Source organism: Lampetra fluviatilis, chromosome 17, assembly GCF_964198595.1.
Source record: "Lampetra fluviatilis chromosome 17, kcLamFluv1.1, whole genome shotgun sequence".
NCBI classification, from domain to species: domain Eukaryota; kingdom Metazoa; phylum Chordata; class Hyperoartia; order Petromyzontiformes; family Petromyzontidae; genus Lampetra; species Lampetra fluviatilis.
The window spans coordinates 5628013-5641609 of NC_136291.1; the positions used below are offsets into that span (position 1 = coordinate 5628013).

The window sequence follows — 13597 nt, forward strand, 5'->3', positions numbered from 1 at the left end:
TCGTGGACTTATTCGTTCACGATGTTTGCATCTCTACAGCGTTGAGTGAAGCAAGAGGGTATAGGTGCAGGCCCTGCAATTGCCCGCTCAGACCACTGTTGGTTGGAAGTGCCTCCAACTAAGGGGAGCTCTGGAGGGTATTCATCTACTCTTCCACAATTTGCCCTTAGTACTAAGCTGAAAACATTCGTGAAGATGCATATCCAATCCATGGGGCATTATTGTAACTCCGTTTATTTGAAATAATTTGCATCCAATATGGAAGAAATTTGTCCGTTGTTTCCAATAAGATTTTTATAATAACAGTGAAATCCTTTGGCTCGTTCACGAATCAATTTACAAACGCGCTGTATGTGGTATCGAGTTAAATGTTGTCGGTTATATAATGCATTTATGAATTTAAGTGCGATCTCTTTTTTAGCCTTCACTTTTTTAGCCTCTTCGTACGAGGGCGGTTAATTAATTTGCACACGCATTTGAGAAATGTTATGGTTACAGTGCCGATATGAATAATGAAGCGGCTGCCTTTCAATAAAAGTGAGTGTGCCTGGAGAGAGCTCCTGGATGAAACGCGCAATTAGGCGACAAAGCTTTAGTGCGTGAGAAGCATTGCTTCTGAGCGTGATCTGAAACGCTTTGAACCACAAACAAGCAAAGTGCACAACGATCACACAACAGCAGCCCCCCAACTGGGAGCAGAGAGAAAAGGACAACTGGATTTTGCTGGCAAACATCTGCCATCCATTAAATGTCCACTGATGATTTCAATACAAGTCCACTTTTAACATTCAGCTCTTTATGAGTTTATGGCCTAAATAAACCACGATATAATCATGGATATTTTTTTATTTCTTCTCCAGAATTGCGTCGCTCAGTCTCAAGGTGTTGTTAAGGTGGGTGATGCATTGGAATCTTTGTTAAATTCCTTCTTGACGTGTTCTATTAAAAACACAAAATCATACAATTGCGTAATAAAGATGTGGGTTGTCATGGTTATCGCGCTGCGCTATGAACCTGGCGATCCGAGTTTGATTCCCCGCCACGACTAACATCGATGGCGAGTGATATGGATGCTGTGGCTTTCTTGGACTTGTATTAAAATTTGAGATTAGTTTTCTTTAATTCATAGTTAATTGTATTCTGTGCCATATTAGCATTCCACATCCGTGTTTATATTTGTGCGCACACACATAAGTGATGTTGTTGTTGTTGTTGTCAAAATGTGAACCACAGAATACGAGGAATTTGGAGAATGAGGTCCTTTCACCTTGCAGCATGCTGGACATAATATTAATCAATAAAAATAATATTGCATAAGCAAGGCCGCCTCGGAATGCTCATGCCAGGAATTATGCACGGCAGAATTATATTATCTAAAAAAAGTAAGCAAATAAACAATAACGCTAACTGCTACATACTCGTGTTTTCTTCGCTAATGGGCCTCATCTGTAAAGGTCACTAAATTAAAGTGCACAGGTGGAAGCAAATCACACGTAAAACTCACCTCCGCCAACTCGATCCGACCGTCAGAGTTTTGGTCAAATTTCTCCATGAATTCTTTCATGCTCTCCCTGAAGGATTCGGAATCCTATGCAAGGTAAGTGGACAACATGAGAGACACTTCATTCACAAAGCCAGTGCGTGTGTGCATGTGTGCGTGCGTTTGCGTGTGCCCTTGGGCTGTGTGGCTGGGCTATTTGTGAACTTTTTATAGGAAGCATTGCCAAACGTCTATCAATACCGTGTTCTTCACAAATGTTCAGAGGTGGGCCACTTTCGCCGATAACACATTATCAGTGTGAGGGCCGCCACACATTTAAAACCATTGGGGTTTGACAGCAGGTTGATGATGGGGGTGGTGGGGGGGCTGTTTTCACTCTGTGTGTATTGTCGAGGGCCGCACGTCCGGGGCCGCACTGAAGGCCACCAGGGACCGCCAGTGGCCTGCAGACCACTACCGGAGAGGTAAGATCGAAGGTTGCCGCTCATACAAAATGAGTATGGACAATGCATATTTCAGATGGGTCCACTGGCTTGCCCTGGCCGGCATGGGCTCTGCCGCATTGGTTGAAACGGGGCACGCGGTCCAATATCTCCGCGCTTTGTAGCCCAGCGCCTCGGCACCTCTGGCGCGTGTGCCCCGGTGCAGATGAACCATCTCCGCACTCAATCGCCAGGCCACTGGGTGGGTCTCCTCAGCACTATTGTGGCTGTATTTTGACTCTTTATAAAGAGCTTGTGTGGTTTCACGCTGGCATGCCTACATGCCTGTGTGTGATAGTGTTGCCCCCTCGCACACGTGGGTGTTTCTCCAGATGCTCTGGTTTCTACCAAGATGTATAAACACTCATTAACTGACTTAAAACATATACATATGCGTAGAGGATGGCAGACCTTGGATAAATGTTGAGCCCGCGGGCTCACCGCTTCGCTGCCTTCCAACTTGTCGGTGGTTCCTCAGGCGATTGTGAGATGCAATTTGCATGAACGACGATGCTTCATAATTTTTGTTTACATTGCTGTTAAAATATTGTTATGTATGGCTTTGAGTTACAAGGAATTTATTTTTACATATTTAGTTTCACTAAAAATTCCTGAATCTGTTCAACCTGCTACATTCCCAGCAATACACTTCTAATTTGATTAACATCCACTACCTATGCATTTACGGTCTAACAGCACGCATGACTGACACAGCATGGGCATAGGCCTTCAGGCTTTGTAAATTCAGTGTTATTAATTCATTAAACGCGGAGGCCTATTTGCTGTTAACCTTCAACCTTAATTAGAATCATTACCCATCTCCCTTGTAATCGTGACATGCACGGCGAAGAATTGCACGCACCTTCATAGGAAATGAGAGCAATTATTTATCGCGCTCAGGGCCGGCCCGAGGCATAAGCGAACTAAGCGGCTGCTTGGGGCCCCCTGGCCACCAGGGGGCCCCCGAATCGTTTTTTTTTTACAATTAAATAACTTAAACAAGTGATATAAATGAATTAATGAATGAATGAATAAATGATTCAAGACAAGAAAATTCTGTCGACAACTGCTGCTTTGTCACGGCTCACGGATGTCACGGCTCATTGACAATTCAATGGCCCAGGAAAGACTAAGTGGACTTGCAGTCATTAGTATTAATAACAAAGTTGGCCAAGCAATACCATACAATGATGTCATTAGTGACTTTGCCTCCAGAAAAGCTAGGAAGGAACGATTTTGAGGTCATTGTTGTACAGTTGACATTGTTGAACCCTTGCTGTTCTTATGTTTGCTTTCATTATTTAAGTATCTTTTTTTTTGTAACATTCTATTTTTGATTAGATTAATGTTTGTCTATTTTGGTTTTATTTAAAAGATTGCACATTTAATGCACATTTGCAAATAATTTATTTAATATGTTTTTTGTGACCGTTTGTATTCAGAAGTTTTAATAAAAGAGTGAAGTATTTTAAGTGTTGTTTTTATTTTTTATTAATACATAACCTCACTGTATTCGTTTATAATATTCGCTATAACATTATAGTGTGACATTTGTGTCAATAATCTTCTAGCACAGATGAGTCTGCGTGGTGGGAGGGGGGCCCCCAAATCAAATTCTGCTTAGGGCCCCCAAGAGGCTCGGGCCGGCACTGATCGCGCTACATTTGAAATTCCCAATCACTTGCCCATTGCGTGATTATCTGATTTCCACCCCACCCCCGCCCCCGTCCCCACGAGGCCCTATCGTTAGTTAAGCAACAGCAGCAGCATGGGACGTACAGAGCGCTGTTTGTGGGGCGACGATTGTCACCTTGCATTGTTGTTGCAATCGCTCGCGGCTTCCGCTGCACAAACACGTCCCTTAGTGTGCGTTCAATTATACATCAGCTTTCGAAGATGCCTTTTTTTTTAACGGACGTCTATGCACACAGCGAACGTACGCACTCGGCATCCTGCATCGCGATATCGCCAGGGCGCTCTCACGTCTCAACGCGTTCCCTGCATCTCCACAATCCAGTGAATCTACAGGTGCATATTGTGAATGTTGTGGCTTTTGCTCCCCAACACACCGCTGTGCTCTACTCGTAATACATGGGCATGTTCAGTTTACGTGACAAAACTTACTAACTGCATGGCTGTGTAGGGTGGTGGCGGGTTTCACGACACATTTATATACTTATGCGATCTAACCCACAAAAAACCCTCTATTGTGCTAAAGGTGCATCACTGCAATCGTTCAAGCCACTGCTGGTGGAAGGACTTCCGCGAGAGGAAGAGTGCCTCTACATGGTATTTGGCCTACTCTTCCACGCCGGGCTAGTTATCTTAGAAGAGCTGGTAGCACTCACACAATACGACACTTAGGCTTTATACAGAGCGACCTATTATTATTATTACATATACCCACTTATTTCTAATGACTCAGTTTCTTCTCAGCAGGTGATTGACTATAGTAAAAGTGACGGCTCTGTATCTTACAGAGGAGCATTGATGTAATCGGTGCATTGATTTAATAAGTGTAATGAGATTGGGGTGATGTGGTGGCGCATTGGTTAGTGCACTGCACTATGAACCCAGCGGCTTGGGTTCGATTGGCTGCCACAGCGAACATTCGTGCGAGTGATATCAGAACCAGTCCTGGTATGCCCTCCACCCCTGCAAAAAAAACTTGCACTTGCCAGCGTGGTGAAGTATGGTTAAAAATACCTCCCAGCAGTTAACAAACTGCTGTAATAATCTATGTATGCTGAAGTTATTCCGCATCGTACGTAGTCAACCGTGCTTATCATAGGTGCGGTGCAAGGACAACAAACTAAACACCAACCTTAACAATATTGAGATAGGTGGAAGACATGTAATGGCTGTTTCATTTCTCCACGTTGTTTCAGTGGGGTAACCAGTGGGTGACCTTCTCAAATCCCCCCCCCCCCCACCTCTGTTCACCCAGCAGTATAAACGCTACGGCACAGGTCGCTCGGCAGGTCGCTAGCTAACCTGTGAAACAGCAGACCAAATGCCCTCTACAGAGTTCGCTTCAGTGGAGGCCCTTCCGCCAGCAGTGACGCAAGCCAAGCAATTGCAGGGCTGCATCTTGACCTACATAAGTGGATCACGCTGTATACGCGCGTGCCTCTTGGCTTGAGATTGGTGGCATGCAGGTTGATGCTTTGAAATACAATCTTGTTTTTAACTCTATCATTTCTATTATATTTTTTTAGTAGGGCATCTATAAGCGGATCACCCTGTATATATATACACGCGTGCCTATTGGCTTGCTACAGCCTCTAGGCAAAGGCAAATCCCAGCAGACCTGTACAGCACTCAACGTGTGCAGGCAACCGTGGCTCAGGCTTATTATTTTGGGCGCTCGGTGGCCACGGCGCGTGGCATGTGATGACCTCGTCTTCACGCAGCCTCCCAAGTGTCTGGGGGAGATATTTGTTTTTCTCTTCACCATCCGCATGGTTCAAGGTTCCTTGAAGACACCGCGCGTGATGCGGCTGCCTCCCCCCCCCTTTTTTTATATGGGCAACAACAACAACAACAAAAATCCCACGCAAAAGATCAACTCAACCCGAGGGCTTGACACGTGAGCACGGCGAATTGAAACGTGCACGCGTACCCTGTTAAATGTACGGAGGTAAAATTGATTGCGCGTGCATGTAATAGTAAGGGGCAAAGGTGCAGCCCCGCAATTGCTTGCTCAGGACACTGCTGGTGGAAGGGCATACCACGCGAGGTTAGATTTCGAGAGCCCCCTAACTCTAAGAGGGTATTTGGCCGATTATTCCACGTTGGTCAGATTCTCAAAATCAGAATCTTTGTTTACGCTGGAGGAATCCGATAAGCTCTTTTCCACAGGTGTCCAGTTGCAAAAACACGATAGGAATGAAAAGTATAGAGGAAAGGAAGGTAAATTACAAAAAAATATATACAAATAAAACTAAACTATATTTTTTAACCAGGTAAAGCCCACTTACTAGTAGCTTATTTTTCAGAAGCGACCTAGCCACAAATGATAGCTCAACGGAGTGGTTTATCATGATGTCTTGGACGAGGTAAGAGTACCAGAAACGTTATTCCACCCCACGTGACCCGCCGATGTACCAATAATTTATACTGCTGGGTGGACAGAGGTGGGGCAAATGAAGAAAGTTTACGGTCGAACCGGCAATGTACTCACCATTGCACCTCGATAATGTCCACATTTGAAAAAAATATTATTCAACTAATCTATATATTTTTTATTTCACCAGGTAAAACCGACCTGGCCACAAATGATAACTCAACGAAGTGGCTTATCACGTGGAAATTTATAGCAGCCAAATGTTCAAAGCGCATGTTTTTAAGTGTGGAGGGAAACAACAGGAGGACCTGGCGAAAATCCATGCGACCACGGGAAGAACATGCAAACTCCAAATATACAGGTGTCAGGGTCGGGAGCAAACCCACGATCTCCTGGATACCAGGCGAGGCAGATAACATCTCGCCACCGTGACACCCCAACTACTCCGTGAATAGTAGTTGTTGCAAAAAGCTGCTTTGGAAATATAGATGATCTGGTATGAGGTTTTTTTTTAAGTCACATAGATTTCCTGTATATTTCCTGTATGTTGCTCGTCAACTCCTGTTTACAACCATTGGCAGAAATGCCACGTGCCTATGGCAGTGATGACTGAATTCGTGATACAACCACACTGTTAGTCTCCCACAAAGTGCTACTAATGTAATCGCCTGCAGGGGAATGAATGATGGGAGGAGTCAACGCCTGCCAGGGATTTGACTCCGCCCATTTAAGATTGCGAGCCACGCCCCCAGTGCCTTTAGTCGCCTTTCATTCTTAACCTTGCATCTCCAGCCTCACTCATCAGAGTGCCCTTGAATTAACCACTACAAATGTCTTACATTAGCAATGGTCCCTGCCGTCATCGGCTACGATTAATCCAATGCTGGGTGAAGGGCTTGCCCAAGCTCCTGCCAACCCTCACATTCCCTGCGATTGTAATCAATCTGGGACAAAGATCCTGCCCCACCACCCCGTATAGCCTGTGACAGACTGTTGAGGCAAGTGTTGTTATTGAGTAGCAGCTATTAACGATTTGAATTCTGTCTTTGCCCTGCTGCGTCTGCTCTCTGATCCACGTGTTCCTGCCACAGACGAGTGAAACTGGAGATGTGCCCTACCCCCATGCAACTCCTGTGTGTTTTTTAGCTAGCCGGAACTCTCTCCAATGTGTTTGTGGGTGTTGTTGGACAATGATGTCCGACGTTTCGCTGCACGTGCTGGGGGCTTTTTCAGCAACGGAATTCAATTCCTGGAGAAACTAAACTGAACTTTGTCTCTATTTTACCAGGTAAGGCTCACTGAGCTATATTGAGCTCTTTTTCAGAAGCGACTTGGCTACAAATGATATTTTAGGAAGCCGCTGGAGCTACGGACTTTTAAATCAAGATTGAAAACTAATTTCTTTATTTGTGTTTAGTTTGTTGTTTGGTGTCCTTCCCCGGCACCTCCGATTAGCACAGTTGGCTAGGTACGATGCGAAGAAATTCAGCATACATACAAATACATCCAACGAAGTGGCTTATCGTGTGGAAATTTACAGCAGCCAAATCCTCTAAACGCGTGATGTTGATTCTAAACGTGGAGGGGAAAACAAACTGAGAAAAGGGACCCTGAGAAAAATCCACGCGACCCCGGGGAGAGAGAGACATGCAAACTCCAAATATGCAACGGGCGTCAGGGTCGGGATCGAGCTCACGAACCTCTTGCATACCAGGCAAAATAGTTAACATCTCGATTTAAAGCTTTCGTTACTGCAGGGATTCATCTTCTTGATTCTTTCTGTAAAGTCACGTAGAATGGAAATAATAACATAATAAAAATAAAACATCATGTCTTTATGGAAATAATAAAAGAAAAAAAAGAAAACATAATATTAATATTTTTATAATTTTATTATTTCCATTCTACGCGACTTTACCGAAAGAACCAAGAAGATAGTTAACATCTTTTCGCCACCGGCGTGGAGCGAAGCATCGTTACATCAGCGGTAGTATGAACGTCAACACACCACGGGGATGAAAGCCATCCACAGTTGGCTGAAGGCCATTCCGTGACTTGGCACAGAAGAGGGCGCTAGATATCTGCTTGTGAAATCACAAAACGTGTGCTCAAATGCCACCTTCGGCTGGAAAGACGCTGTACATCACGCTGGGTACCAGCAGCGGATTATCGCAATTAATACATAAAAGATCGCGTTGGCAGTGACATACATACGAGTACTTTACGAATACCAAACAATACTCACCACGTCCATCATTGCCACTCCCTTACAGCGAACAAAAATGCACAAGGCTGCCAGCATAGCATGGGCAACTTGAGCTGTGAACAATTTGAGCCGTGGTGAATTAATTTGTGATTCCCAGCCGCCGGATAATACAAGTGGTGAGTGATATTGCGACTGAATCGGTCACGGATGCCCGCCCGCCCACCCTTCACAAATCCGCACTAACCAGCGTGGTGAAGTATGGTCAATGATCCCCCCACGATTAGCACGGTGCTAGGAGGCATTCAGTTACGAGTGGATTGAGAAAGAGCACTACATTATAGGAGTACGGAGTTATTCCGAATTGATATGTTTATAAAAAATTCCGTGTCCAAAAAAACATCTAAGACCTACTTAGGTGGTCACGTTAATTTGCTTAAAAGTTCAGAAAATGTTTCTGAGAAAATAATGTATGAACCCAAATCAGTCATTGAGCCACGTGTCTGAATTATAAGAGACATTGGTGGAAGGCTCAGGGGAAACAGAGGAGCATGTGTGTACAATATCCCATTCGCGCTGGATCCAGGACACCTGAGCGAGCAGTTTCGCAATGCTTTGGCTTCACGCCACCGAATCGCTTGCGTGTGAACGTCGATGGGAGCAGTTGCTAACCGTTATCCCCACCGGTTGCTTTTACATGGGAGACAGATTCCTCTTTCAAGCAATCTCCAGAAACAAATTTGGTTACGCAACTGATGGGCCAGTTGCGAAACCTGCCTTTTTAAACCGTAAAAAAAAGATATATGCCGTAATCTCGCTATCCGATTGGGGTTACGTAACCCCCCTTTTCAGATTGAATTCTTCACGGCACTTTTAACGAGGACCACTACCACCACCACCACCGAGTCACCGATGCTGCGTGCATCTCCTCTGCTGACACCCCGCTAGAGAGACACCGCTGACCTAGGAGGGTGAGAGGAGGAGTGCTCAATGGACGGTCGGTGTGACGCGCTAAGCAGAGGGCGGTTTTGCGTTATTCTCATCATTGTTGGTGTTACTATCGTGGCCAGGGGCAACGGCGTACGCTGCAGAGAGAGAGGAGGGAGGGGGGGATTAGATTTTTTGTTATATATTTGAAACAAAATCGAATGGATTTTCGCATCCTGTGCATTTGCGATATAGGGCAGGTGTATTGACAGCTCACGTGACCTTTCCTATTAACCTTGATATTTATTCGGCCTGTCAATGTTCTGCCCTCCAGCATGAGCGGCCTGTGCCCTTGCCTACTTGACATGCACGGAAAGGGGCAGTTGATATTTATCTGGGGTGTTTATTTTTTTTTGTATTAAGGTTTCCGTGTTTACTTCTTCCACACTTGGTGTTTGGGATTTTCTGTGAAGTGTATTAATATTTTAACCTTTAAAAAAAGAAAAACAGGCTACTGGTCTCAGTGGTTTCGTCACCAAGTTATAAATAAGAGCTGTCTATCGAGAAATCCATTTTGTAAAATGACTGTTCTGGATCTGGGGCAAGAAAACGCTAAGATAATATTACACACACACACGAGCTGAGCTATACCTCGCGTGTGACGTTCTAACGAAGCAACGTAGCTCAATAACTGATTTGGGTCACAATCTATATACAGATATAGTGTACGAATTATTTTGCAATACCGCTGCACTTGGAAGTGATGCACAAGCACAAATACTCGAACAGAACAACACTACGCGACGTTTTGGGTAATGGCCCTACTTCATGTTCAATGCATAAGGGCAATTCTAGGTTTCTAATATACTGTATAATAATTCGTTTTCCTTTTATTGACGAGCCTGTTGCGTTTTTTTGTCACTTATATGGTGTTGCGTCGTCGGATCGACGGGATATTGGAGGCTTGAGGAGGCCTCCATCGAGTCTGGCCGATGACAACCATGATGACGATGACGACTATGATGATGATGATAACCATGATGATGATGATGACCATGATGATGACGACCATGATGACGATGACGACTATGATGATGATGACGACTATTATGATGATTATTATGATGATGATGACCATGATAATGATAAACCATGATGATGATGACAACCATGATGATGTCCATGATGATGATGACGACGACGATGATGACCATGATGATGATGACCATGATGATGATAAACCACGATGATGATGACAACCATGATGATGTCCATAATGACCATGATGATGACGACGACGACGATCATGATGACAATAATGATGATGCACACGCACGGAATGGGATTCAAATGTCACCACAAAATGATATTGAAAATTGCAATCAACACACAATACAGGGTCGGTATAACCTTGGCTCCTGCTATAAATCTAACCGACCCCGTGATCCCAACGCAAGCAATAAACCAATCTAGCTACAAAACCGACCTGAATACGGAATAACCAGCTCGTCATTAGTCAGAGTACACACGTGTCTAAATAGTCATTCGTAGGCTGGTCAAGTTTTCCGTTATTGTTTTCCCATTTTTTTTCGTTTGCTATAGATAATGACCATTATTATGATAGGTTGGGGAAAACTATCCGTGGGCAAAAACCGTGAGATGTAAGGGCGCAATGGTATTGCCACTGCTGTGCCGAGTGTTGTTGATTGACACGGGGTGGTGCATGGTATTCGCACACGGATATAAGCAGCAGCAACAGCTTGGCCCTCTGGCAGGGAACACTCTCTGCGTGGCCACGCCACCCAGAGGCAATGCTTGTCACGGCACCACGCCCGTGGCTCGTGATTTCCAATAATTTCCAAACGCAGTTAGGAGGCTAATGAACATGCAAACGTTTCAGCCATTCTCAATCACCATTGGATGAATGCCTCCCCATGACCATACTTCACCAATCTGAGCGGTGCGGATTGAAGAGGAGGAGGGTGTTGGGGAGGAATGTTTCTGATAGCACTCGCCACTGATGTTATCCGTGGCCCGGGAATCGAACTCGTCTGGACGGAATCAATTGCCCGGCGCGCTAATCACTGTTATCACTGCTCCACCAACGCAATTGCGTGTCTCGTAACACATTTAGAAAGCAAAACACTCCCCGGGGTCGACGGTTCCACTCACCCGAGTGCATTTAAATACATTTAACGAACGTGCATTGCAATCGCTTTGTCGCGCAGTAGAAATCAACAATGGAGCAGCGGCGTGACGGAGTGACGCAGCGATTAGGGGGCACTGCGCTACGAACCGAGCGACCCGAGTTCTATTCTCGCCCACGGCGAACATCAGCGGCGAGCGATATCTCTCAACCTATCCACGCCCTTGTTTACCAACCCGCACTGACCAGCGTGGTGAAGTATGGTCAAACAACACCTCACCCTCCCCCCACATACCTATGGTTGACGTTTTTTTTTTTATAAATTAACATTTTATCTAGATTGAGGTCACACGCGATGGACATTACTCAGCGTGTCGAGTGCCCTACACGCATCCGTCTCTGCCTGACCTCTCCCCCTCTCTCTCTCTCCTGTCGAATGTGTTTGTCGTTTTATCTCTCGTCTCGATTCGTGCTGAGCAGCTGAAACGCTCCCGAGACCCCGCGCGATGCCATCGCAACACGCGCCTTCCAAAGGCGAGGCAGCCGATTGTTTGACACGTGACAAAGACACCGATCCATTGTTCTTCAACGGCGTTGACGTAACGGCACGTGCAATCCGCTCGACACAATCGCGGTGGCGAACGCAGCAATAATAATATAATAATGTTTAATTCCCCCCCCCCCCCTCTCGGCTGTAAACACTGAATCACCACCCTCAATTCCCTCGATGAACGGACTACGTTGCCACCCCCGTGCCTCTGCAGAGCGCCGCTGTCATCATCATCATTATATAACACAGCTGATGGCGATGGTAGTGATGGCGATGATCGTGTACACAATGTAAATGGCACCGAGCAGATGATTTTTGGTTGCAAACTCCTGGCTAATGCATTATTGAGTGACACTGCGATGGGAGTAGTGCAACAGCCTCAAATGACATTAAAACAACTCAACACGTTCGTCAATAACACTGTGGCTTTAAAAAAGTAAGGGCAACAACATAATAGTGAACGTTTCGGGCAATGTGCCTTCGTTCGTTGCACGCACACGGCTAGTAACGCGTGGAACGCACCCGCATGCATTGCGTGCATTGCTCACACGTGCAATGACGAGCACCCAGGTTCCTACGATTCAACACAATGGCAATATGCTGTAGTTATTATTTAATTTGCAATAAATTTTGCACGTTGCAATTAATAAAAAAAAACAATCCAGCGTGTTTGTGTACGTAGCCATACGTAGCAGCTATGTAAATACGTGCACGCACATCCTGTGTAATGCAGCGCTGTGTGTGTGTATGCATATGGACACAGTCGTAACCCACGGCAACAGGTACCAGCTATGAAATCAGGGAGAAATTGCTGGCAAGACGGCGACAGCCAACGCTGAGCTTGATGCCGAACAAGCGCGTACACATGTGTGCGCCATGGAAAGACTCGAGAACGGACGGACGCACGAATGAATGAGTCGATGAATGAAGAGCCAATGTGAGTGGGTGCATAAGGGAATGAATGAGTGCGAGATGAGAGAGAGAGAGAGAATGTAGCAGCACAACGCAGTGCAAGTCACCCATCCGCGCGTTCTCGCGGTTGCCGTGTCGACTGCGCCTCGCCCGTTTTGCACCTGAGGTTCGTGTTTATCGTTTCGGATTCATCTCTGCGCGATTCAAGTCCGTCCGAATGAATGCGTAACTCGTTATGCTGACAGGGATCGCCTCGCACGTTGTCCAGAAAGTGCCAAGTGGTGCTATATATATCAAAAATTAAAACGCTGTTGCAATTCAAAGTGAATCTTACGATACAATAATGGCGATGCTGATGCTGATGGTGATGGGACACGGTGTAACGGCGGTGATTGCACAAGCACTCGCCTCTCCGGCTCCACGCCTCGCTTGCTCCAGCTCTCGAAAGAAGTCCTCCAGCTCCTTACCCTCGATGTACCCGTTCCCTGTCGCACGAGCAGCAGCAGCAGCAGCAGCAGCAGCGAAAACAACAGCCGGCGTTTTGCGTGGTCAAACCACAGAGCGAGCAACTCTCTGCCCTCAGAAATACCCGTGTGTGCAAGACACACGTGCATACACACACACACACACACGCGCGCGCAAAACAGTCTCCGTGCAATTAACCGCACCGCCTGCGACCAATGCAAACAACGAGCATGCACATCGATGCACCGTGCACAAACCAAAAAAACGACAGCCTTAAGTTAAGTCTCAACGCCAATGCACTTATGTCAGATTCTGGCATTGCTTACGCATCGCGTTGTTGTTACA

The 13597-nt window shown here is 45.8% G+C and overlaps 1 protein-coding gene across 2 annotated transcripts in view; it reads right to left on the reverse strand.

Moving 5' to 3' along the window:
• LOC144936862 (calretinin-like) overlaps positions 1-13597 on the reverse strand; it is a 45131-nt gene that overhangs the window by 15196 nt on the left and 16338 nt on the right. For both annotated transcript variants that reach the window (XM_078864043.1, XM_078864042.1), the window contains exons 2-3: positions 13196-13272; positions 1505-1588 (exon numbers count right to left, since the gene is read on the reverse strand). In XM_078864043.1, coding sequence (XP_078720169.1) covers positions 1505-1588; positions 13196-13272 — 161 coding nt within the window. The remainder of the gene's footprint in view (positions 1-1504; positions 1589-13195; positions 13273-13597) is intronic.